General features: G+C 40.2%; 1 protein-coding gene across 6 annotated transcripts in view; it reads left to right on the forward strand.

Moving 5' to 3' along the window:
* Positions 1 to 23535, forward strand: part of MEGF10 (multiple EGF like domains 10) — a 164467-nt gene that overhangs the window by 49254 nt on the left and 91678 nt on the right. For all 6 annotated transcript variants that reach the window (XM_073878610.1, XM_025860821.2, XM_073878612.1 and 3 more), the window contains one exon: positions 1132 to 1232. In XM_073878610.1, the coding sequence (XP_073734711.1) occupies positions 1132 to 1232 (101 nt within the window). The remainder of the gene's footprint in view (positions 1 to 1131; positions 1233 to 23535) is intronic.

Here is a 23535-nt window from a genome sequence, read left to right on the forward strand (position 1 = left end):
TAAACTGTCACACTCTCTTCCCTTACTCCGGCCTTATTTTTCATTGCAACATATAATCGTTACCAGTAATTATATGACATATTTATTCATTTAATGTGGATCTGTACTTAAATTCTATAGGTCTGTCTTCCCCAGTAGAATATACATTTCTTGAGGGCAAGGCTTTATATTGTTTTGCTCACTGTGAGTTGTTTTCCCAATGCTTAAAGTGGTGCCTGGAATATAGTAAGTGCTCAGTAAACATGTGTTGTATAAATCAATCAATCAATGAATGAAGCTTTAGTTAAATGAGGGTCATTTGTCTATATATAACCTATTTTATAGTGGGATGAGACTGTATTGTCATAGGTTTTTCAAGGAATTCTCTGAATTCTTCTTTTAAAACATGTAAGTAAATGATAATTAGATCAGTGTCATATCTGAAAACTTTTTAAAAGATTTTATTTATTTGAGAGAGACAGAATGAGAGCATGAGCAGGAGGAGGGGGAGTGGGAGAGGGAGAAGCAGAGGGAGCCCCCTCATATCTGAAATTAATTGATACTTCCCGAGGTATCTCAAGATAAGTGAAATAGGAAAGTCATGAAACTTCTGATCCCTTGCAATAAAGTACAGGTTGGCCTAAATGGGCAATTTTAATATATTCTTAAGCAAAGGGGCACCTGGGTGGCTCAGTTGTTAAGCGTCTGTCTTTGGCTCAGGTCATGATCCCAGGGTCCTCAAATCAAGCCCCGCATCGGGCTCCCTGCTCAGCGGGAAGCCTGCTTCTCCCTCTCCCATTTCCCCTGCTTGTGTTCCCCTCTCGCTGTGTTTCTCTCTGTCAAATAAATAAATAAAATCTTTAAAAAAAATAAACTACCCCTTTAAAAAATATACATATATATTTTCTTAAGCAAGAAGATAAGAGTTAGCATAATATTGTTCAAGACTGAAACAAATAATACATTATATATATAAAAAAAAGACATAGAGTCCATGTTCCTTCTCACCTATTTTAGAGTACTTTGCTTTTCATACCTTTATTAAATATAATAAAGGTATGAAAATAAAATAAATATCAAAATATAAATTCTTTATTTCTGATCAAATTGCCGGTCAAAAGAAGTAACAATGTGACTTTTCCTTCTGTGCAGAATCAGTTATCGGACAGCCTATCGGCATGGGGAGAAGACTATGTATAGGCGCAAATCCCAGTGTTGTCCTGGATTTTATGAAAGCAGGGAAATGTGTGTCCGTAAGTAAGACCTCCATCCCTTTGTGGGCCGCTTGTGTTTCCCAGCGCTGGTTTGCACGTGTGAATGGCAGCCGAGATGGAGGCCCAGGGAGGTGGGGCAGCTTGGACCATTCCCTGTCACCCTGGGCTGCTGCTTTCCTGGTCTGTGGAATGATGGAAGTGTTGCTCTGTCCCTGTGTCCTATCAAAAATCTCCACATGAATGTCACTTGAGGAGAAAACAGATGTTATAGAAGGATAATTTAAGGCCGGATGTGGCAGTGTTAATTACCGTTTTGCAATAAATGTCTCTTTGGAAACTGGTCAAGGAGTCACTAGACCCAGGTCACAGAAGAGAACAGAGGCAGGACTTTTCCGCCGCAGCTGACCAGAGTCCCGAGGCAGCCTCTGAGAGGCCAGTGTGTTCTTTCCTGGTGCACAGAAGGATGAGGCTTGCAAAACGCAAAGGAGTTTTCACACTGAGAAACCACTCTAAGCCTGGGTCACAAAGCACACCTTCTTTGTCACTTTCTGTCTCCCCTCCCCATCTCACCAATTCATTCTGAAATGTCTCAAGGGAAGTTGGATATTTTACAATTCACTTCGGAAAATTTTGGAGTATCATGTGCGATTAAGTTTGCAGTTGAGGTTTCTGACTACTGTGTTGAGGATGTAGAGAAGGGAGATCATTAAAAAGGGGGTGTATTCAACTATTTTGGCTCTACACACAGCTAAGAGGGGCAACATTGCTTTCCGAGCTGAGACACTGGTGTTGAGTAGCATCGAGAGAGACAAGGTTCTGCTCTAGACTGAAGGCATTAGAAATGACTGGACACACGCTGGCTTAAGTATCTGCAGGGCTGGGTAATAGCACTGGGTGACCTCGGAGAAGCCTTATACCTCTTTGAGTCTCCTTTGATCTCAAGTGGAGAAAGGACTTAAATGGATATAATGGATATTGTATGTGTCCTCTTCCAATGACTGGATTCTTTTTTTTTTTTTTAAATTTATTTATTTTAGAGAGAGCGAGAGATACCGGGGGGGAGGGGCAGAGGGAGAGAGAATCCTCAAGCAGACTCCCCGCTGAGCGTGGAGCCTAATGCAGGGCTCAACTCTGGGCTTGATCCCAGGACCCTGAGATAATGAGCCCAGCTGAAATCAAGAGTTGGCCCCTTAACTGGCTGAGCCACCCAGGAGCCCCTGGGTTCTATTCTTTATAGGAACAGGGGGCAGTTCCTCGACTTTGATTCAGAACTAGGGCTATATGTAGTAATAAATGTTCGTTGAAAAAATTAGAAAATGTAACAAAAGAAAAGGACACGAAAGAAAAGAAAGGAAAAGAAAAGCAAAATACAGTGTGAATATCTTTCCTGGTTAGTAAATGTACTTTTGTAACATACTACAAATGTAAGTGTGTTGTTGCATTATAGATATTTAACAAATTTCAGCTGTTGAATATATACGTGATTTCCATGTTTTACCTATTATGAACTGCTGTAGAAGACATCATTGTGGTTAAATCTTTGTTCATCCCCTTAATTAGTAGGTAAGGATAAATTCCTGGAAGTAAAATTGTTGGGTCAGAGGTTTACACGTATTTTTCAGATGTTTGATGTGTTTCCACTCTATGCTCCCACCTGCAGTATGTGGGAATGCTTTTTTGCTTATACCCTGTGCCAATTTTCCCTTTACTAATTTTTTTCTTAATTTGAATGTCTTTGATTAATAAGGATGCCAAATAAGAAAAATTACATGTTTATAATCAAACATCTTAGAGGATAATCACCAACTGATCTCTGTGGCCCAGGCTGATGGGAATTTTCCAAGGAAAGCCCTGAGTGCACACAGGGGCAGAGGGGTGGGGGTGGACCCCGGCTGTCTGGGCCAGCCACTTCCCAGAAGCTTCAGGGTAACATTATCTTGGTGACCATGCTAGGGAGGGCTCACACTTACAGGAACAATGGTCAGTACGGTAAGGGAGTGGTGTTATCTCCCAAGGTTCATTTCTATTACCCAAGTGACAGAAATTATATATAAAGTCACGATGCTATTTCATGAGGTGACACAGAGCCTGGAGGGCTATCTTCTGGTCATACCTTCTCTCCTTGAAGGCCTTGCACATGGGAAGCTAGATTTTACCGGCAAGCTGGTGTGAGGACTGTGGATCCAAGCAGGGTCAGTCGGTGTTTAGTGCTTCATGGTCCCAGCCTTCCAGAACCCAGCACCTCTGTCATTTCATTCAGTACTGCGGCCCATCTCAGGATGCTGGGCAATCCCACGACCCCATCATACCTGAATATTATAATGGGAAAAATAACTTTGCCTTGATTTTACGCTAGACAGGTTGCAAGTTGTCCCCCTGACTTCTTGGATGGGTATCTCTAGCATTTGCCTCTAAAATTCTCCTTTTTCTAAGCCTTCCATCTGACCAACTGCCCTTAGAGACTGAAACATTTTTCCTTTAGATATGTTAATAGATTTAATCAGCTCTCTGTCTGGTCTCAGAGGCCTGGGAGCTATTTGGTCTCTTTAAGGGTATTTTGCATCTCTCCACTCTGATGTGTTGATTTCATAGCTTAACCCCAGAGAACAATCAAGCTTCCCTTACTTCCTTGTTCTTGAGATGCCTCCAAGTCAATCTTCTCTGCCCTCCCCAGCCGGCACCAGTGAGGCACCCCTGTGGATAGGGAAGGAAGAGAGAACACGTGATTCTTGGTTCTGCTTTCAGAATCTCTTTTTTCAATTAGGTTTTGCTGCCAGGCACCTAGCATAGTCACCATTGTTAACTGTTTCCAGTTACCAGAAGAAATGGAAACACAGGAATCGGTTATAATTTTAGTTTAATTTTTGGTAGTGAGTTTTCCTAGAAGGCAAAAAAGGGCGATTTCATGCACATACATACCTGTATTTGAAAAAAAGTTCCCTTCAGGTAGCTGGAGTAGCTCCTTCTGCAGAGCAAGCTCCATCCTCCCATCTCCACCTACCCCTGCTTCATCCTGCCAATGATGATGCATTTCTCCTAGACTCAGACTGTGCAGAAGCTGCTGGTCCGTAGAGCACAAGCTGAGTGGCCAGGCTCTATGTCCAGAAGACAGATTATGTCATCAGACAGGAAGAACCAAAACGGAAAATACAGGGTATGGCATTGGAATCTGGGTAGGGAAAAAAAGAATGGTTGGAAAATTTTCCATAAGGAAAATATTATTAGACCTGAAGATGTCTATGATTTCTTGATGAGGTTTTCACCTGTTCCTAAAAATAATTAAACTTTTACATTTATTCATCTTTCAGGGTTACTATTCTTGCCTAATCTTGTGTCTAATTACTTTTGATTTGGAGAAATTAAAATATTAATGAAGAAACGCCCGGAGGAATGAAATGGATTTTGTGTGTGTGTTTGTACATTTGTATGTGTATACATGATTTTTTTGTTAGTTATTAACATTTTTTTTTCATTTGAGTATAGTTGACACACAGTGTTATGTTACTTTCAGGGGTGATTCACATAGTGATTCAACTTCTCTATATGTAATGCTCTGCTCACCACAAGCATAGCCACCATCTGTCACCATAGAATGCTATTCTGGTATCATTGGCTACATTTCCTATGCTGCGCCTTTTGTTCCTGTGACTGATTCATTCCATAACTGGCAGCCTGTGTGTCTCTCTCCCCTTTGCCGCTTTGCCTGTCTTTCCCCCCACTTCCCTTTGGCAACCATCAGTTTGTTCTCGGTATTTATAGGTCTAATTCTGCTTTTTTGTTGTTTACTCACTCATTTTGTTTTTTAGATACCACACGTGAGTGAAATCACATGGCATTTGTCTTTCTCTGTCTGACTTATTTCACTGAGCGTAGTACTCTGGAGGGCCATCCATGTTGTCATAAATGGCAAAATCTCATCCTTTCCTTTGGCTGTATGATATTCCATTGTGTGTGTGTGTGTGTGTGTGCACGTGTACACACACATGCACGCGCACATCTTCTTTATCCATTCTTTTTGTTAAGATTTCATTCTTTTTATGGCTCAGTAATATTCCATTGTGTACATATACCACATTTCTTTTATCCACTTATCCATCGGTGGATACTAGGTTGTTTCTGTCTCTTGGCTTTTATAAAATATGCTGCTATATACATGGGGATGTAGATACCTTTACGAGGTAATGTTTTTGTTGCCTTCAGATAAATACCCAGAAGTGGAATTGCTGAATCATATGGTAGTTCTATTTTTAATTTTGTGAGGAACCTCCATGCTGTTTTTCCTAGTGCCTGTACCAGCTTGCATTCCCACCAACAGTACACTGGCTTCCCTTTTCTCCACATCCTTGCCAACACTTGTTATTTCTTGTCTTTTGGATAATAGCTGTTTTAACAGGTGGAGATGATATCTTTTTGTGGTTTTGATATGTGTTTCCCTACTGATTAGTGATGATGAGCGCTTTTTCGTATACCTATTGGCCATCTGTATGTCTTCTTTGGAAAAATGTCTATTCAGATCCTCTGCCCACTTTTTAATTAGATTTTTTTTTTGCTATTGAGTTGTATGAGTTTTTTATATACTTGGGATATTAACCCCTTATCAGATATGTGATTTGCAATGATTTGCAAATGTTTTCTTTTATATTGGTAGGTTGCTTTTCATTTTCTTGATGATTTCCTTTATAGTGCAGAGGCTTTTTAGTTTGATGGAGTCCCACTTGTTTATTTTAATTTTTGTTGCCTTTGTTTTTGGTGTCATAGCCGTAAACTTATCACTAAGATTGATGTTAAGAAGCTTACTGCCTATGTTTTCCTCGGGGAGTTTTATGCTTTCAGGTCTTGTGGTCAAGTCTTTAATCCATTTTGAGTTCGTTTTTGTGTGTGGTAAAAGACAGTTGTCTAGTTTCATTCTTTTGCATGTGACTGTCCAGTGTTCCCAACACTGTTTATTGAAGACAATGTCTTTTCCTCATTGTACATTTGTGGCTCCTTTGTCATAAATTAATTGACCGTGTATGCCTGGGTTTATTTCTGGGCGCTCTATTCTGTTCCATTGATCTCTGTGTCTGTTTTTATGCCAGTGCCCTACTGATTTGATTACTCTAGTTTGAAATCAGGAATCATACTGACTCCAGCTTTGTTCTTATTTCTCAAGCTTGCTTTGGCTGTTTGGGGTTTTTTGTGGTTTCACACAAATTTCAGGATTGTTCTGTTTCCGTGAAAAATGTCATTGGAATTTTGATAGGGATTGTGTTGAATCCGTAGGTGGCATTGGGTGGTATGGGCTTTTTAACAATATTAATTTTTCTAATCCATAGTGTGGGATATCTGATATATTGAAGTTATGAATATAAAAACCTGGTGTTTCTTATGCCAAATTCAGCTTATAGATGTTTCATTCATCGGTCTAACAAACTCTACTAAACACATTGAAGGGTTTCTAACTAATGTTTTACAAATTTAAACACCATCAAGTTTTTAAAATGGAATTTATGCTTTTAAAATGGAATAAACATTATAGAGTTTGATTGTCTTGCACATTTCCATATTAAATTCAAAATTTTCACAAGGCTGAAAGATAGTTACCCTGTAAGAAAATAATTATGTCATCTCATGTTTTTGCTTTACTGTAAAAAAAAAATTTGGTGTATCTTTTCAGTTTGCTGAAGTTTTTAATTAATTAATTTGTTTCTTTTGATTGTAGTAAAAAAATACATGGCATGAAATTTCCCATCTTCCTAATTTTTAAGTGTATTATTCAGTGGTATTAAGTGTATTCACTTTGTTGTGCAACCGATCCCTAGAACTTTTTCATCTTTTAAAACTGGAACTCTATACTTATTAAATCTTAATTCCCCTTCTTCCCTTACCCCAGCCCTTGGCCATCACCTTTTAATGTTTTCTTTCTGTTTCTGGGGTTTTGCTACTTTAGAGACTTTATGTGAGTGAAATCATATAGTCTTTGTCCTTTTATGACAGACTTATTTCGCTTAGTATCATGTCCTCGAGCTTCAACCATGTTATACCCTTTGCTAGAAATTCTTTTCTTAAGCCTACATAATATTCCTTTGTATTGTTTTCTGATGTTTTTAAAATAGCAGGCAACATGGTCCTTGATTACTACGTTGATGGAACATACTGAGCCCATTGTCTACTGTAGATGTTGTATTCCATATTCCTGAAATTTGAGACCTATCCTGTCTTAGTCCTATTTTTCAGGTTAGGTTAGAACCATCAACCCGGTTAGTGTCCCTGTTTGATTCAATCTGACATAACTTTTAGTCATTAAAATATATAAATGTATTTTTTTTGCCTAACTTTACTGTGGTAATTGCTACAATTATGATTTCTTTTCATGTAATTCTTATATTTTATGACCCATATCTCTTGTAAATATTAAAATGATATCTGATTGCCTCTTGCAAATCTCACGGCTATGTTCAAATGTGAAATCATAACCTCTCAGGTCATCTTGTTAATGCTCTTCCACCTTGCCTTGATGCTGGTCCCGTGTATTGTCTGAAGTTTGCAAGAGTGACAGGTGTGTGGCTCTTCCTCCAATGTATTAATTTTCTCTATAGGATCAGCAGTCTCCAGATACTTCGCATCTTCCATCTTCTCAAACACCCCACCCCATAAATATATATATATATTCCATACAGTTCCCTAATTTAGGATTTTGATCTTGTTCCTCAAATGAAAAGATGCGTAACACAAATTGGCCTAAATGTACTGTGTTCCAAGATTATATATTAACATCCATTTCTCCCTCATTGTTTTGCCTCCCTCACTGATCCTTCCTCCCTTCCTTCCTAACAACCTACCTGCCAATTCACTCATCCAATTATTAGACACTTGAATAGTTTAGTGGGTGCATGAGCATCATTTTGTATCTCACTTTGTGCATATGAGTGATTCATAAGATAAATTAGATGGGATTCTGGGACGAAGGGCATGCCTGCTGTATCATGAAGGATCAGTTTCAGCTATGAGATAAAAGTTTGTTTCTTTCTCACATTGGAGCCAAGAGTTGGGTAACCCAGTAGGAGACCCAGACAATTTCCACCTTTCGCTCCACCGCCTCTAAGGTGCAGCCTTCATCTTCATATACCATTATGGATCTCCACATATCAATCCTGGTCCCAAGAAATGGTTGCAAGAGGTGGGAGAAAGAGGCAAATGGCAATGCCAGGTGTCTTTTTTTTTATTTATTTAAGATTTTATTTACTTGAGAGAGAGAATGAGTGGGGGGAGGGGCAGAGGGAGAGGGAGAAGCAGATCCCCCTGCTGAGCAGGAAACCGAATGCGGAGCTCCATCCCAGGACCCTGGAATCATGACCTGAGCTGAAGGCAGATGCTTAATGGACTGAGCCACCCACTGCCCCCGGCTGTCTTTTAAAGAAAGTTCTTTTATTTTTTTTAATTTTAATTTTTTTTAAAGATTTTTATTTATTTATTTGACAGAAAGAGAGACAGCAAGAGAGGGAACACAAGCAGGGGGAGAGGGTGAAGGAGAAGCAGGCTTCCTGCTGAGCAGGGAGCCCGATGCAGGGCTCGATCCCAGGACCCTGGGACCATGACCTGAGCCGAAGGCAGACGTTTACCGACTGAGGCACCCAGGCGCCCCTAAAGAAAGTTCTTTTAAATGGAAGTGATCACATTCCATTTCCACTTGGCCTGAACTTAGTCACAGGACTCCCTAACCTGCAAGAGCATCTGAATTCTGAATGGTCAAGGGCCCAGTAAAAATATATTTTTTATGGGAAGGAAATAATGGATATGAGGAGACAGGAGCCCTCTGAGCCACATTTTAAGATTTTTTTGATACAAATTGCCAAATTGCTGTCCAAACAGGTTGTAACAACTTGCTTGTCCACTGAAAGTATATGAGGGTTCCCACTTCTCCATATCTTCACCAACACTAAGTATTACTATTGCTTTCAACCTATGCGGGAAAAGGGTACCTGCCTTACTATGCGTTCCCTTAATTACTAGTGAAGATATTCTCTCCAAAAACATACATCTATTAGCCTTGGTTCCAAGGATGAGGATAGCCTGGGGGGTACAGTGAGACTGCTTTGTTCTTCAGAGAGTCACGGAAATGCTGACTAGGAGGAAGAGGTGGCAGTGGAGGAAAAAAGGGAGACAGTCTGGCACCGGGACTTGAATAACAAATGCGAAGGTCAAAGGCCGAAGGCCCAGGCCCTTCAGAGCCTCTGACCTTCAACTGTGTTGCTGGGGTCCGTTCCCTCCTCACTGCAGAGTTTCCCAGGTCCGCCTCTCCCAAGACCTCAAATGTTTGCAGCTCTGGGGATGGTGCGGAGCCAGGGCAGCCTCTTAGCTTCTCCCACAGCTTCCTCCATGAGCACTGAGGAGAGAGGAATAGTCTCTGGTCCCCTGGTAGGGAGCGCGGTTTGAAGCCGTTCAAGCTGAACCACAAAGGTGCGCTGGTCCATGGAAAGGAGCTGAGACCATGATCATTATGGCGCTGCAGTTGTGGAGTATATGAGTGTTTGAGGCAGCTCTGAGTGGCCTCACCATTATCTACAAGATCAGAACTTCAGAAAGATGTGTTCAGAGTACACACAGCTGATGTCCAAACACATACTTGAAACCGACTTCTTAGCAAGTAGGAATCTCCTATAGATTTGCATTCACAGGACTAGGAAAAGCTCACAGGAAAAGCAGCTGTGGAGTGGGAAGTTGGCGCCTCTCCCTCTGTGGGAAGGACTGGTTAATCCTGGGACAAGGCTGGCCATATGTTCTCACTCCCATGTCCTAGGTCTCACCTTGGCTGATGGACAGGGACTACAGACGTAAGCCGGGCTGCTTGGGGCAGCATCAGAATGGACAAAAGACGCAGCCGGCGGCTCCTTCTCCAGGCTGGCTCCCATCATTTTGCCCCAGATGCTCAGTCTCCGGCTGGATGCTGCTGCACAGGAAGGGACCATTCTGAGAAATGTTTCCTTTGTGGTGGACTTAACTCTGCCTCCCTGTTTTTGTTAGATGGGGAGGGTCAAGTGCTTACTTCAAATTAAAGCTGTAAGGGGGGGCATTGCAGGCAGTGTGGCTTGCGAGGAAGGTATAGGAAGAGGTTTGGGGTCTGGGTCACCCACTCTATTGCCTTGTAGGGCAGCCGCAATGATGGAAGATAAGTTCCCATGGATGTGCCCTGCCTGTCTTTGGCATTCATTAAGAGAATTCTGGAACTGTAAACAAGAAGTCTTAGCTCCCACACACTGAACAATATATGATTTCCTGTTCTTAGCAGAGACGAGTGTGACAATTGATTACCGTAGCAGTGAATGAATATTCACAGCTGATTTTTAACTTGGCCAATTTTTTGAAAAACAGAACTGGTCATAGGGAAATAAGGAGCTAGAACTGGGGTTGCTGTTTATATAAAAAATAATTATTGCACAGGCACTTTATTCTTGTTTGAATGTCATGCTTCGGTAAGCGATGGTTTTTAAACCCAGATATTGGGTTAAGGGCTTAAAGACATCTGTAGCTCACTTACACAGGACTATTTTTCTTCCAAGAGGCAGATGGACCACATAGATGGCACTTTAAGGGGACACTATTTATTTATCTATCTATCTATCTATCTATTTATTTATTTATTTTGTACTAGAATATTATGTGATGCTAAACTGGAATTAACAAAAAGCTTCCCTTTGGGGAGAGAGAGCACCATCCCTTAGAAGCAGTGACCTGGCACATTGTGTTTAGAAGGATTCTGAGGGGGGTGCTTGGGTGGCTCAGTCAGTGAAGCATCCAACTCTTGGTTTCAGCTCAGGGCATGATCTCAGAGTTGTGAGATCAAACCCCACGTGGGCTCTGAGCTCAGCAAGGAGTCGGCTTGAGATTCTCTCTCCCTCTGCCCCTCCCCCCCACCTCTCTCTCTAAAATAAATAAATAAATAAATCTTTAAAAAACCAGGAGGAGGGCCGCCTGGGTGGCTCAGTCGTTAGGTGTCTGCCTTCGGCTCAGGTCATGATCCCAGGGTCCTGGGATCGAGCCCCGCATCGGGCTCCCTGCTCAGCTGGGAGACTGCTTCTCCCTCTCCCACTCCCCCTGCTTATGTTCCCTCTCTCTGTGTGTGTCTCTCTCTCTCTGTCAAATAAATAAATACGATCTTACAAAAAACAAAAAACAACCAGAAGGATTCCGAGGCCATGGGTGTGCTAAGAGAGAGAACAGAGTGACTTATCAGTGATGTCTGTCATTGTCATTGGGGTGGCCTGAGTGCCGTACTTGCCATCCCTGTAGGAGACTCTAGGAGGCGTCCTGTAGCATTTTGGACCTCTTGAGTCAGGGAGATATCATTTGTGGTTCCTGAATCATGCAGCTGGTCAACCCCTGTTATACCCACCTTCCCCCTTTAACCGTGAAGTCATATGCCCTTGTTTCTGCTATTGTCCGCAGGAAAATCGAGCTCGCTCTTCGTGAGCTGGAATATCTGCCAAACTAACTCAGGATTATATTGTCAGCAATTTAATTTAGGGAATTGAAAAGGAGACGTTGTCAACAGCCACATTTTGCCTGGTGTCAGCCGTGGGAGGGTCTGCGAGGAGTAAGAGTGCAGGCTCGGGCAAATTGTCCTAATGGGCAAGGCTTTTGGGAAGAACTGCCCTGCAGATACTCATTTCCTTCACCTGGAGTTTGTGGAAGAACACAGGAAATTCTTTAGTCAGGTTTCGTGTCATTTTGGTCTTTTGCTGCGGCAAAGTTTTGGGCTCAGATTTTTCAAGATGAGAAGAGCTGGAGCACAGGGGCAAAATGCCTCGTTCAGGCTGTGAAGTTTCCACCTTTGGCAGAAGGCTGTTTATTGCTGAGCTGGATGTCTCTGGGGGAACTTAGGGAGGCGGAATGAGACCTTAAGGAGAGAGGAGCATCTCCCTGAAGCTGAAGGCAATCTGAGCCTTCTGCTCTGGATTTGCTTGACTCTCACAGGCTCAGTTAATAATAAAGTTGTGATCTTGTCAAGTATTTCCCAACAACTGTGGCCGGTAGACTCTTTTGAGTCCAGATAAAAGCGAGACAATCCTGTTAGGCTAGCCCAAGAGACCTTGAACTGACAGCAGTCAGATGGTATGTTTCTAAGTATACCTACTCATGATGCCCTTTCTGCCACTGGCAGTGGATTTTTTCATGTTTCCATAGGGACCCTGTATTCCGTTGCTATGGAGCCCGACTTGGTGCAGAGGAACCTATCACTAAATACTGGGAAAGGCCCTTTGTCCCCATACTTCACCAGCAGAAATTCCAATTTTCCCACACATCTATTGGGACCTAAACTTCAGTTTTCCAGTTTTGCTCTTTGGTCTCAGCTAGTAGTAAGATAGCAAACCTGATAAACAATGCCCAGAAATCTTTGTTGATTTACTGATGGTCAGTGTTTGCTCACCAGTTAGGATTTCATAAATAGGTACCATGGATTTAATAATAACAGTAATAGTAATAATAAACCATGAATTCAGGATAGCCTTAGTCCAAACAGATGGAAATCATGTCTACTGCCTGTTTTTTTTTTGCTTAAGAAAGCCTGACTTTAGAGTCCCCTGGAGGCAGGGCCAAAGGGAAGCAATGAAAAATCCTTGCCTTATCTCCTGAAAATGAGTTCCTGCAATTTTAGCCTTTGCAGGACAGGTGGAATTCTCACAGGTCTAACAATTTATGCAGTCTCCTTACAGGGATAGATAATAGTTAATAGAAAAAGCTCAGAACTGAGAAGCAATTTTTGTACTATGGCTCAGATCTTTTTACAGTGAAGTCATTTTAAAATAATGGGGAAAACACATTTTGATTTTAATGACCAACCACAAAACATTGACCTGGCCAGGTGATGACAGAACTTGCATTTTTTGTCGTCTAGGATGGTGACCATCAGCACTTTCACAGATAATCCAGTGGTAAATCCTAATACATCCCTGTGGGCCACACACAGAGCTGCAAAAGGAGGGGGGAGTCATGTAATAATATCAGCAGGGTTGCATGGACACTATTCTTCCCATAAGCTGCAGCAATATCCCAAGTTCCAGAGGTGGTTTTTGTCTTGATGAATAATTCTAAAAGGGTTGAAAGAAATCAGCTAGAGCTCCAAGAGAACCACTCTGTAGAGAAGCAGCCTTCTTAGGCAGACCACAGAGGACACCATGATTTGAAGTGGACCTCCCTGGCCACCTGGGCACATTGGAGGGGCAGTGGTTGTGGCGGCAAGTCTAAAAACACAGCCCCCAAACTGATGTTTAAGCTCAAAAATAACTGGGTTGATCTATTGTACTTAGCGTGTAACTGGGGGACAAAAAAGAACTCTGCCACCCCAAATGAAATCTATCTGTTGATCCAAGGAGGAGAGTAGTTTTCTAGAAACTTGGACCCTGGGCATTATCTATAGTTATATGCCCTTAGTGGGAGCTACTGAATACCCATCCTAGGGAATTCACTGTTGCATTATCCACTGAGATTGGGAAATGCCTTGTGCTTGGTCCCCTTTCTCGAAGATTTATGGCTGTCTTGTAAAGGCTCTGGAAATGCTTGGAGTAAAGGTGTGTCTCAAATTTATTTGGCCCTGAAATTCTGCTCCCACTTTTCTTCCCCAAGAGCATGATCGAACTGATAGTTCTCAGAATCTACTTATTGGGAAACAATGCTGTAAGGGATTTGGTGTTCTTTTATAGAAACTTAAGACTGGTAATTATAAATATTTAACTTATCAGGGACTCTTTGATCTTTAATTTCTTGGGTTTTCTTCCCAGCTCCCCATAATTGACATATGACATGCAAGTTTAAGGTGTACAACATTTTAATTTGACACATTTACATGTACTGCAAAATGATTATAATAGGGCTAGTTAACACCTCCATCATCTTACAGAATTACCATTTCTTGTTTGTGGTGAGAACATTTTTTTAAATATTTATTAATTTGCGAGAGAGTGAGAGAGTGCAGGGGGAAGAGAGAAAAAGTCCCCAGCAGACGCGGCGCTAAGCATGGAGCTGATGTGGGGCTTGGTCTCACGACCCTGAGATCACAACTTGAGCACATGGTGAGAACATTGAAGACCTACTTTTCTTAGCAAGTTTCTGTGTATAATCTAGTATTATTAACTCTAGCTGACATGCTGTACATGAGAGCCCCAGAACTTATTACTGCGAGTTTGTACCCTTTGGATTGTTTGGTTTTTGCGATTGAGTTGTTTGAGTTCTTAAATATTTTGGACATTAACCCCTTATCAGACATAAGATTTGCAAATATTTTCTTTCACACTGTAGGCTGACTTTTCATTTTGTTGGTTGTTTCTTTTGCTGTGCAGAAGCATTTCACTTCAGTATAATCCCACTTACTTATTTTTGCTTTCATTGTTTGTGCTTTTGGCATCCTATCAAAAAAATCACGGCACTCTTTCCCTATGCTTTCTTCTAGGAGTTTTATGGTTTCAGGTTTTATATTTAAGTCTTTAATCCATTTTGAGTTAATTTTTGTAAGTAGTGTAAGAGAGGGGTAATTTCATTCTTCTGCATGTGATTATCTACCTTTCTTAACACCATTTATTTAAGAGACTCTCCTCTCCCCATTGAGTATTCTTGGCTCTCTCATCAAATATTAGTTGATCATTTATGCCCGGGGTTTATTTATAGCTCTCGAATCTGTTGCAATGGTCTATGTGTCAGTGCCATACTGTTTTCATTATGATAGCTATGGAATATATAGGTTGAAATCAGCAAGAATGATGCCTCCAGATTTGTGTTTATTTCTTAAGATTACATTGGCTATTCAGGGGTGGTTTGTGTTTTTATAAGAATTTTGGGATTGTTGTTTCTATTTCTGTGAAAAATGCTATTAAAATCCCAAAGCTATTGGAAATCTATAGGGATGGCTTTGAATAGGCTTTGGGAACTATGGACATTTTAACAATATTAATCCTTCCAATCCATGAACACGACATCTTTCCATTTATTTGTGTCTTTTTAAATTATTTTCATCAAAGTTTTGTAGTTTTCAGCGTACAAAAGTTTCACCTCCTTGGTTAAATTTATTCTTAAGTACTTTATTGTTTTTGATGCTATTGTGAACAAAACTGTTTCATTTCTTTTTCATATATTTTGTCATTACTGTATAGAATTGAAACTGATTTTTGTATGTTGATTTTTGTATCCTGTAGCTTTACCAAATTTGTTGATTAGCTCTAACTGTTTTTGATGGAGTCTTCAGGATTTTCTCTATATAAGGTTATATTATGTACAGAGAAAATTTTACTTCTTCCTTTCTAATACTGATGCCTTTTTTTCTTTTCCTTACCTGATTGCTCTGGATGGGACTTCCAGGACTAAGTTGAATAGAAGTGGTAAGAGTGGGTGCCCTTGTCTCGTTCCAGATCTTAGAGGAAAAGCTTTCACTTTTTACCATTGAGCATGATGCTAGCCGTGGGCTTTCTTAAGTTGACCTACATTCCTTACATGCCCAATTGTTTGAGAGTTCACATCATGAAAGGATGACTTTATTTTGGCAAATGCTCTTTCTGCACCTATTGAGATGATCATTCAACTTATCTTTGATTAGATTAATGTGGTGTGTCACATTTTATGTTGAACCATCTTTGCATCCCAAGGATAAATCCCTCTTGCATAGTGTATGTGATCCTTGTAGTGTGCTCCTGAATTTGCTTTGCTAATATTTTACTGAGAATTTTTGTTTCTATATTCATCAAGGATATTGATAGATAATTTACTTTTCTTGGAGTGTCCTTACTGGTTTTGATATCAGGATAATGCTGGCTTTGTAAAATGAGTTTGGGAGTGTTTTCTTCAATTTTGGGGAAGAGTTTGAGAAAAATTGGCATGAATTCTTCTTTAAATGTCTTGTAAATTCACCAGGGCAACATTTTGGTCCTGGGTTTTTCTTTGTTGGAAAGTTTTCTATCTCCTTACTCCTTATGGCTTTGTTGAGATTTTCTATTTCTTCATGATTCACTTTTGGTAGGTTTTATGTTTCTAGAAATTTATCCATTTCTTCTCAGTTCTCCAACTGGTTGATCTCTAAGTGTTCATAATAGTGTCCTACAATATTTTTTATTTCAGTGTTACCCGTTGTAACATCTCCTCTTTCATTTCTAACTTTATTTGTTTAGTCCTCTCTCTTTTTTTCCATAGGTAGTCTAGCTAAAGATTTGTCAATTTTGATAATCTTTTCAAAAAACCAGCTCTTAGCTTTGTTGGTCTATTTTACTGTGTTTCAGTCTCTATTTCTTTTATTTCTGCTCTTTGTCATTTCCTTCCTTGTGTTAACTTTGAGCTTAGTTGTTTCTTTTTGTTGTTGTTTTGTTTTGTTTTGTTTTTTCTAGTTCCCTAGTTCCTTGATGTGTAGAGTTAGGTTGTTTTTTGAGATAGTCTATTAATGTCTGTGTTTATTACTATGAACTTACCTTTTAGAACACCCTTTGCTATATCCCATAAGTGTTGGTGTGTTTTGTTCCCTCTTTTGTTTGTAATTTTTTAAAATTTCTTTGACCCAGGGGCACCTGGGTGGCTCAGTCGTTAAAATTTCTTTGACCCATTTGTTGTTCAGAACTGTATTGTAATACTTCCATATATTTGTCAATTTTCTACTTTTTCTCCTGTTAGTGATTTCCAGTTTCAACCCACTGTAGTTGGAAAAGATACTTGATATGATCCCAGTCTTCTTAAATTTGCTAAGATTTGTTTTGTAATCCTATCACATGATATCCTGAAGAATGTTCCATATGCAGTTGAGAAGAACATGTATTCTGCTGCTTTTGGACCAAATATGTCTTATATGTCTGTTTGAAGTCCGCTTGCTCTAAAGTAAAGTTCAAGTCCAGCATTTCCTTATTGATTTTCAGGGTGAATGATCTATCCACCAGTGAAAGTAGGATATTAAAGTCCTCTACTATTATGATATTATTGTCTACTTCTTCCTTCAGATCTGTGGGCATATGATTGATATATTTAATTGCTCCTATTTTGGGTGCATATATACTTAACAATTGTATATTCTCTTGAAGAACTGACCCCTTTGACATTATATAGTAATCTTCTTTCTCTCTTACTACCCTTTTTGGCTTACAGTCTCTTTTCTCAGAGAGAAGTATAGGTAGGTACCCCTATTTTGTTTTGGTTTCCATTTGGCTGGAATATCTTTTTTCATCCCTTCTCTCTGAGCCCGTGTGTATGCATAAAGCTGAAGTGAGTCTGTTCTGGGCAGCATATAGTTTGATTTTGCTTTTTTATAAAATCAATCCAGCTACTCTGTGCCTTTTGATTGGAGAATTCATCCATTACATTTAGAGTACCTTTCAGTAGGTGAGGACTTAATAATGCCATCTTGTTGTTTTCTGACTGTTTGGTAGCTCCGCTTCCCTTTGTCCCTCTGTTGCTGCCTTCCTTTGTGAATTGATGATTTTTCATAGTGGTATCCTTTGATTCTGTCCTCCTTTGTGTATCTACTGTTGGTTTTTGCTCTGTGATTACCATAAGGCTTATATAAAACATATTATAGGTCTAATCATCTTTTTATGCCCTCTTGCATGTTTCATTTCATTCATTGTATTGTTTAGAGTCAGAATTTCTATTTGGTTCTTTTCAATTATTTTTTGTAAAACTCATTTTGTTCGTATATCGTTTTCCTAATCTTAGTGAATTGTTCTTCTTTTTTTTGTGTAGCTCATTGAGCTTCCTTTACAGATATTTTGAATTCTTTATTGGGTAAGTCACAGCTCTTCGTGTCTTTGAGGTTGGTTACTGGAAGATTCCTGTATTCCCTTGGTGGCGTCATGTTCCCTTGATATTTAATGTTCCTTGGAGTCTTTTGTTGCTGTTAGATCTTCCCATTTGTAATAACAGACACCTTCTCCAGTCTTTACTCACTGACTTTAGAAGCCAAACACCTTCTGTCAGCTCTGCTAGGGATTCTGAGGCTTTCTCAGATCCTCTGTTGATTTGTTTCTCGCTTCTTGCTCCCTCTTGTGGCAGAATTCTTAAACTTGCATGCCTTCTATTCTGGAACACACCAGGCCCGGTGCTGTGCTGACAGCCTCCCCTTTGCTTTCCCAAGGGCAGAGCTAAAGCTTGAGCTTGCAGTCTCTCCTTGGCCCACAGATCTGGGCTAACTTCCTGGACATGTTTACTAAGCAGCTGCCAAAGCTCATTCTTACCACCGTTGGGAGCATGCACGGAGAGCTGGACACAGAGTTTGTGTGGGGGGTGGTTTAAGGAACATGAAATACTGGGAGTGTTCATGGGCCAGTTAGGAGAATCCACAGGCTGGACATTCCCAGTGGCTCATGGGTGGACTTCTTGGTGCACTCTGAACCGCAGATAGGATCCACGTTCCTTTAATGCCCTCCAAGATTCCTATCTGCTACTCTCCCAGCCTCTTCCCTTTTCCCAGTCATGTAGCTCCCAACTCTATAATCTGGATGTGACAAGAGAGAAATGAGCCTCTCTGACAAAGTTCTACACATTTGGGGGAAATGCGTGCTCACTCCCACACTCTCTCTTTCCCTGGCATGAGAAATCACAGGCAGAGAAGGGCTCTTTTGGCACTGAGCTGTGCTGCCCTGGGGGAGGGAGGATGTGTAAGATACAACTGTTCCTCCTAGCCTCCCCAGTGTGTCTACACTGACATTTTTTTTGCTCCAGTGATGTGCTGGAGCTTCTCCACTGGAAACCTGGTCTCGCACAGAGGCTCTCTCGTCCACGGGTGATTGTTTAAGACAGTTCTTCAGGGGCTCCTGGACCATGGCCAAGATGGACTGGAAGCAGTTCATGGGCCACTGCAGGGTCCGTAGCTGGGGCTGAGGTCTGTGTGTCTATTCTCTGATGCGTGGGTAGGCAAGACTCCTGGGCCATTTGGAGCATGGCGCCGAATCCCACAGCTCCCATAAAGACACTTTTTATGTCCATGGGGAGATGCCGAATGGTTGTTGAGGGGGAGTACAATCATAATATCTGTTTTAACAACTCAAGAAAGGGAAATACTTAGTTGAGTCATGAGAGGATATGGCAGACCTTCTACCCTTCACCATGGCATAGAAGCTGTACCTATTTACTGGCTTTACCACCTGGGCCAGCATTGGTGGCGCCTCTCCTCCAGGCTTTGAAGATTATTAACAGAGATATTTCATGGCAAACAGTTGTTCACCAAACATAAAGTCATCAGTGAGTATGCCTATGAAGCTGATCTTGATATTAAATTCAAAATAGCTATGTAAATGATAGGTTTGACTCAAGGGCAAAAACAAAGACTAAGAAAAAAGGACAGTTAAGTTAAAAATGCCATCTCTTAAAGAACTTAAAAGTTGTTTATTCTGAGCACTTTTAGGACCAGCACTGATCTTTTCATAAAGCAAGTCAGTAGTCTATGCCAGAGGTGGCAGACTAACAGGCTAGATGACTTGATGTATAATCATGTTTGATTTGGTCCACGGAGGGTTTTACTTTTTTTTTTTTAATTTAACGTAAAACTTAGGACTTTCCTCTTCCATGGAAAAACCAGGCAATTGGTAACATTGGCTTGATATTATTATGTGGCAGGAGACTAGAGGCATTGAAGGGGAGCTGTCCCTTCTATTTATTTACTTGTAATTGCGATATAATTGACATATAACATTATATGTTATATAACAATATAATATAACATTATATTAGTTTCAGGCATACAACACCACAATTCAATATATGTATATGTTGTGAAATGATCCCCACAGTAAGTCTAGTTAACATCCATCACCACACATAGTTGCAAAATATTTTTTTCCTAGTGATGAGAACTTCTAAGATCTACTCTTAGCAACCTTCGAACATGCAATACAGTATTATTAGTATGACCATGCTGTCACTTACTTATTTTATAATGGGAAGTTTGTTCCTTTTGACCTCCTGGAGCTGTCCCTTTTACATGAGCAAATGCTCTCTGCGTTTTCTCAGGCCTTCCTTGACCTGCCTACTCTCCTCATTGATCTTATGTGGCTTCTGGAGGCATTGAGTTTGTGTTCCCTGGTTTTTGTGGCGCATTCTAGTAGCAAAGGTCCGGTTGCTGGTTTTCTCTTGGACCCTTGATTTTCCCCTCTTTGAAGTTCTACCACTTAATTTATATATTTGGCTTAAGTCTTCGATCCTAAAATGCAAGTATGTCCCTGACAAGGAGATAACCTTGGTTGTTATTATTAATCATTGGCCCTTGGCTATGAGGACTCCATTTATTGTCAAGCTAGTGGAGACAGGGCTGTAGAAGGAACACGAGGGCACCAGAGTCTGAAAGGAAGTATCCAGGGACTGCCACCAAGGAGGGAGGAGGGTGAGGACACTGAATGGGAAAAAGGGTAACCATAACTCAGACACCCACTGCCCTCTTAACGGCCTCGAGCTGGCCTTTGTTAGGAATGTGTGATTCGGGTGTATTAGCTAGCTGGAAGCAAAGTGTCTGGAACCAAGTGTCATTGAGATGAAATAGGGCAGACTGGGGGAGATGCCATGTGGTGGAAAACATGCTGTGGGAAAGAGTATTTGTGCAAGAATTCCATGGCTCCACAGCGAGCGGTTGAAGCAAGAGGAATGCCTTTCTAAAACCAGAAGAGCCTGGTATGGCACTTCCTGTAGAATCATCTTGCTCTCCTCGCAGACATCAACATGACAGGACCAGGAGGGAAATGACTGATCACAAACGAAGGGGCTTTCCTTCTGGTTTCTTCTCTAAACTGTATGCTGATGATTTTGAAATCCTTCTCACACTGAACCAGTTTGGAGTTGTCTCATCAGACTGGTTATAGGCTGGGTTGTGATAAAATCGTGCTTTGGAAAATTAGAGTTTATTCCAGTGCTTATTAACTTTTTGAAAGTATGATCCATTAGGATCATGTTACTTATGCGACTTAAATCTGATTTAACCTAAAGAGACAATGGGAGAGCCCATGGCCAAAATAGATAAGGCCTGTATATGTGTGGAATTAAGCTAAAAACTCTTTCCATTTTCAAACAAATGAATAGGATTATGTGCTCCACAGATGGTGTTTCAGTCCCTTGTGTGGGATCCATTACAATAGTGAATTTCAACACAAACTTTTTTTTTTTTTTTCTGTAGAAGTTATTCACATTGTAGAGGAACAGTTTAGTAGAATATTACATTATGAGTTTTTAGTATAAGCAGTTCCCCAAATATTTATTTCTTGGGAGCTTCTAAGCCAGTACCTTCATAAGTATTTGCAGACCATAGATTCTTATGGAAATTGCCAAACATGTACACTATTTTAGTGTTCCTTCAGACTTTTAAAAATCTGTTCTCTTCTAGAGAGGTCTTTTTGTCCTTCTTCGGTAGCTCTCCTCGCTCTCTAGTTTTGTTGTTGTTTTTAACAGCTTTACTGAGGTAAAATTGACAGAAAATAACTACAAACTGAAGTGTATGTATGATAGATTTCGGCATGCATTTCATGTCTACAGCCGTGAAACCATCCATCTCAGTTCTGATAGTGAACATATGCATCACATACAAACATTTCCTCACGTGCCTTTGTAATTCCTTCCATCCACTTCTGCCCGTCCCCCACTGCCTTAGGTACCCACTGATCTGCTTTCTGTCACCCGAGATTAGTTTGTATTTTCTAGCGATTTATATAAATAGAATCATACGGTATGTTTTGTCTTATGTCTAGTCTCTTACACTCAGCATAATCACACTGGGACTCATCCATATTGTCTTGTGTATCGTTAGTTCATTCCTTCTTATTGCTGAGTAGTATTGTACTGTGTGGATGTACCACCATTTATGTATTCTTTCATGTATTTATGGACCATTTTGGGCAATTACAAAGAACACAAGTTCTTGGTATGGGTGGACATAGGCCTTTATTTCTCTTGTCTTAAACCTAGGAGTGGAGTGGGTGCATCATTTTGTTCTTATACACAAGTGTTCAGAGATGCTTTATTTGTAATAGCCGAACACTGCAAACAATCCAAACATCCATATAAACATTTTAAGGAACTGCCAGACTTTTCCAGAGTGGTTGTCCATTTTACATTCTCACTAGCAATGTAGGCAAGTTGTAGTTCTTCCACCTCTGTGCCATCTGTTAACACAGTCCTCTTCATTTCAGTCATTTGAATAGCTCTGCAGTATTATCTTGTCATTTTAATTTGCGCTGTTCTGGTGATTAATGATAATGAGCATCTTTTCATGAGCTTATTTGCCATTAGTACATCTTCTGTGATGAAGTGTTCAAATCTTTTGCCTATTTATTTATTTGTAATTGCACTGATTATTTTCCTAGTACTCGTTGTGTATTCTGGATACAAGTTCTTTATCAGAAAATATTTTTTGGAAAAATTAGTTTCATCCTGTGACTTATCTTTTCATTCTCATAATGCTTTTTTGAAGAGCAAAAATTTTAATTTTGTTGGACAAATTCATGAATCTGTTCTTTTGCAAATTGTGTTTTTGGTGTTGTATCTGAGAACCCTTTGTCCAGCTCAAGGTCACCGAGGTTTTCTCCTCTGTTTCCTTCTATAGGTTTTATACTTTTAGGTTTTAGGTTTAGGTCTATGATTCATTTTGAGTTAATTTTTGTATATGGTGTGCAATTTCCCACATTAATTTATTTGTATATGGATATTCAATTTTTCCAGTGTTGTTTATTTCTTCAATAAGGCCTTTTTTAAAAGGCCTTTGTACCTCTGTAAAAGGATAATTGTCCATACATGTGTAAATTCATTTCTGGACCCTCTTTTCCATTCCACTGATCTATTTGTCTATATTTACACCAACATCACATGTCTTTGTAAGCATTGTAGGTCTTTAAAGCAAGTAGTATTTGTATTTCTTTTTCAAAGTTGTTTTGGCCCTTATAGGCACTTTGCATTAACATATAAATTTTAAATCAGCTTGTCAATATTTATAGGAAAAACTGCCGGGATTTTGACTGTGTTGAATCTATGATCTATTTGGAAGAGAACTGATATCTTAACAATATTGAATCATCTGACTTATAAACAAGGTCTATCTCTGTTTGGAGAGAGTATATATGTTCTGCTGTGGCGTGGAATGAGTTCTGTAAGTGTCAAATAAGTCAAATTGATTGATAGTTTTGTTCAATTCTTTACTTTCAGAGTGATGTTAATTCTTAGTGTATATGTCTTTCACATTTTTGGTCAGATTCACCCTTTTTTTGATGCTATTGTAGTTGGCTTTTAAAATTTCAGTGTTTGGGGGCACCTGGGTGGCTCAGTCGTTAAGCATCTGCCTTCGGCTCAGGTCATGATCCCAGGGTCCTGGGATCGAGCCCCACATCGGGCTTTCTGGTCCACGGGAAGCCAGCTTCTTCCTCTCCCA

The sequence above is a fragment of the Callorhinus ursinus genome, unplaced genomic scaffold (genome assembly GCF_003265705.2).
Source record: "Callorhinus ursinus isolate GAN/ISIS: 27379988/994484 unplaced genomic scaffold, GSC_fseal_2.0 scaffold30, whole genome shotgun sequence".
NCBI classification, from domain to species: domain Eukaryota; kingdom Metazoa; phylum Chordata; class Mammalia; order Carnivora; family Otariidae; genus Callorhinus; species Callorhinus ursinus.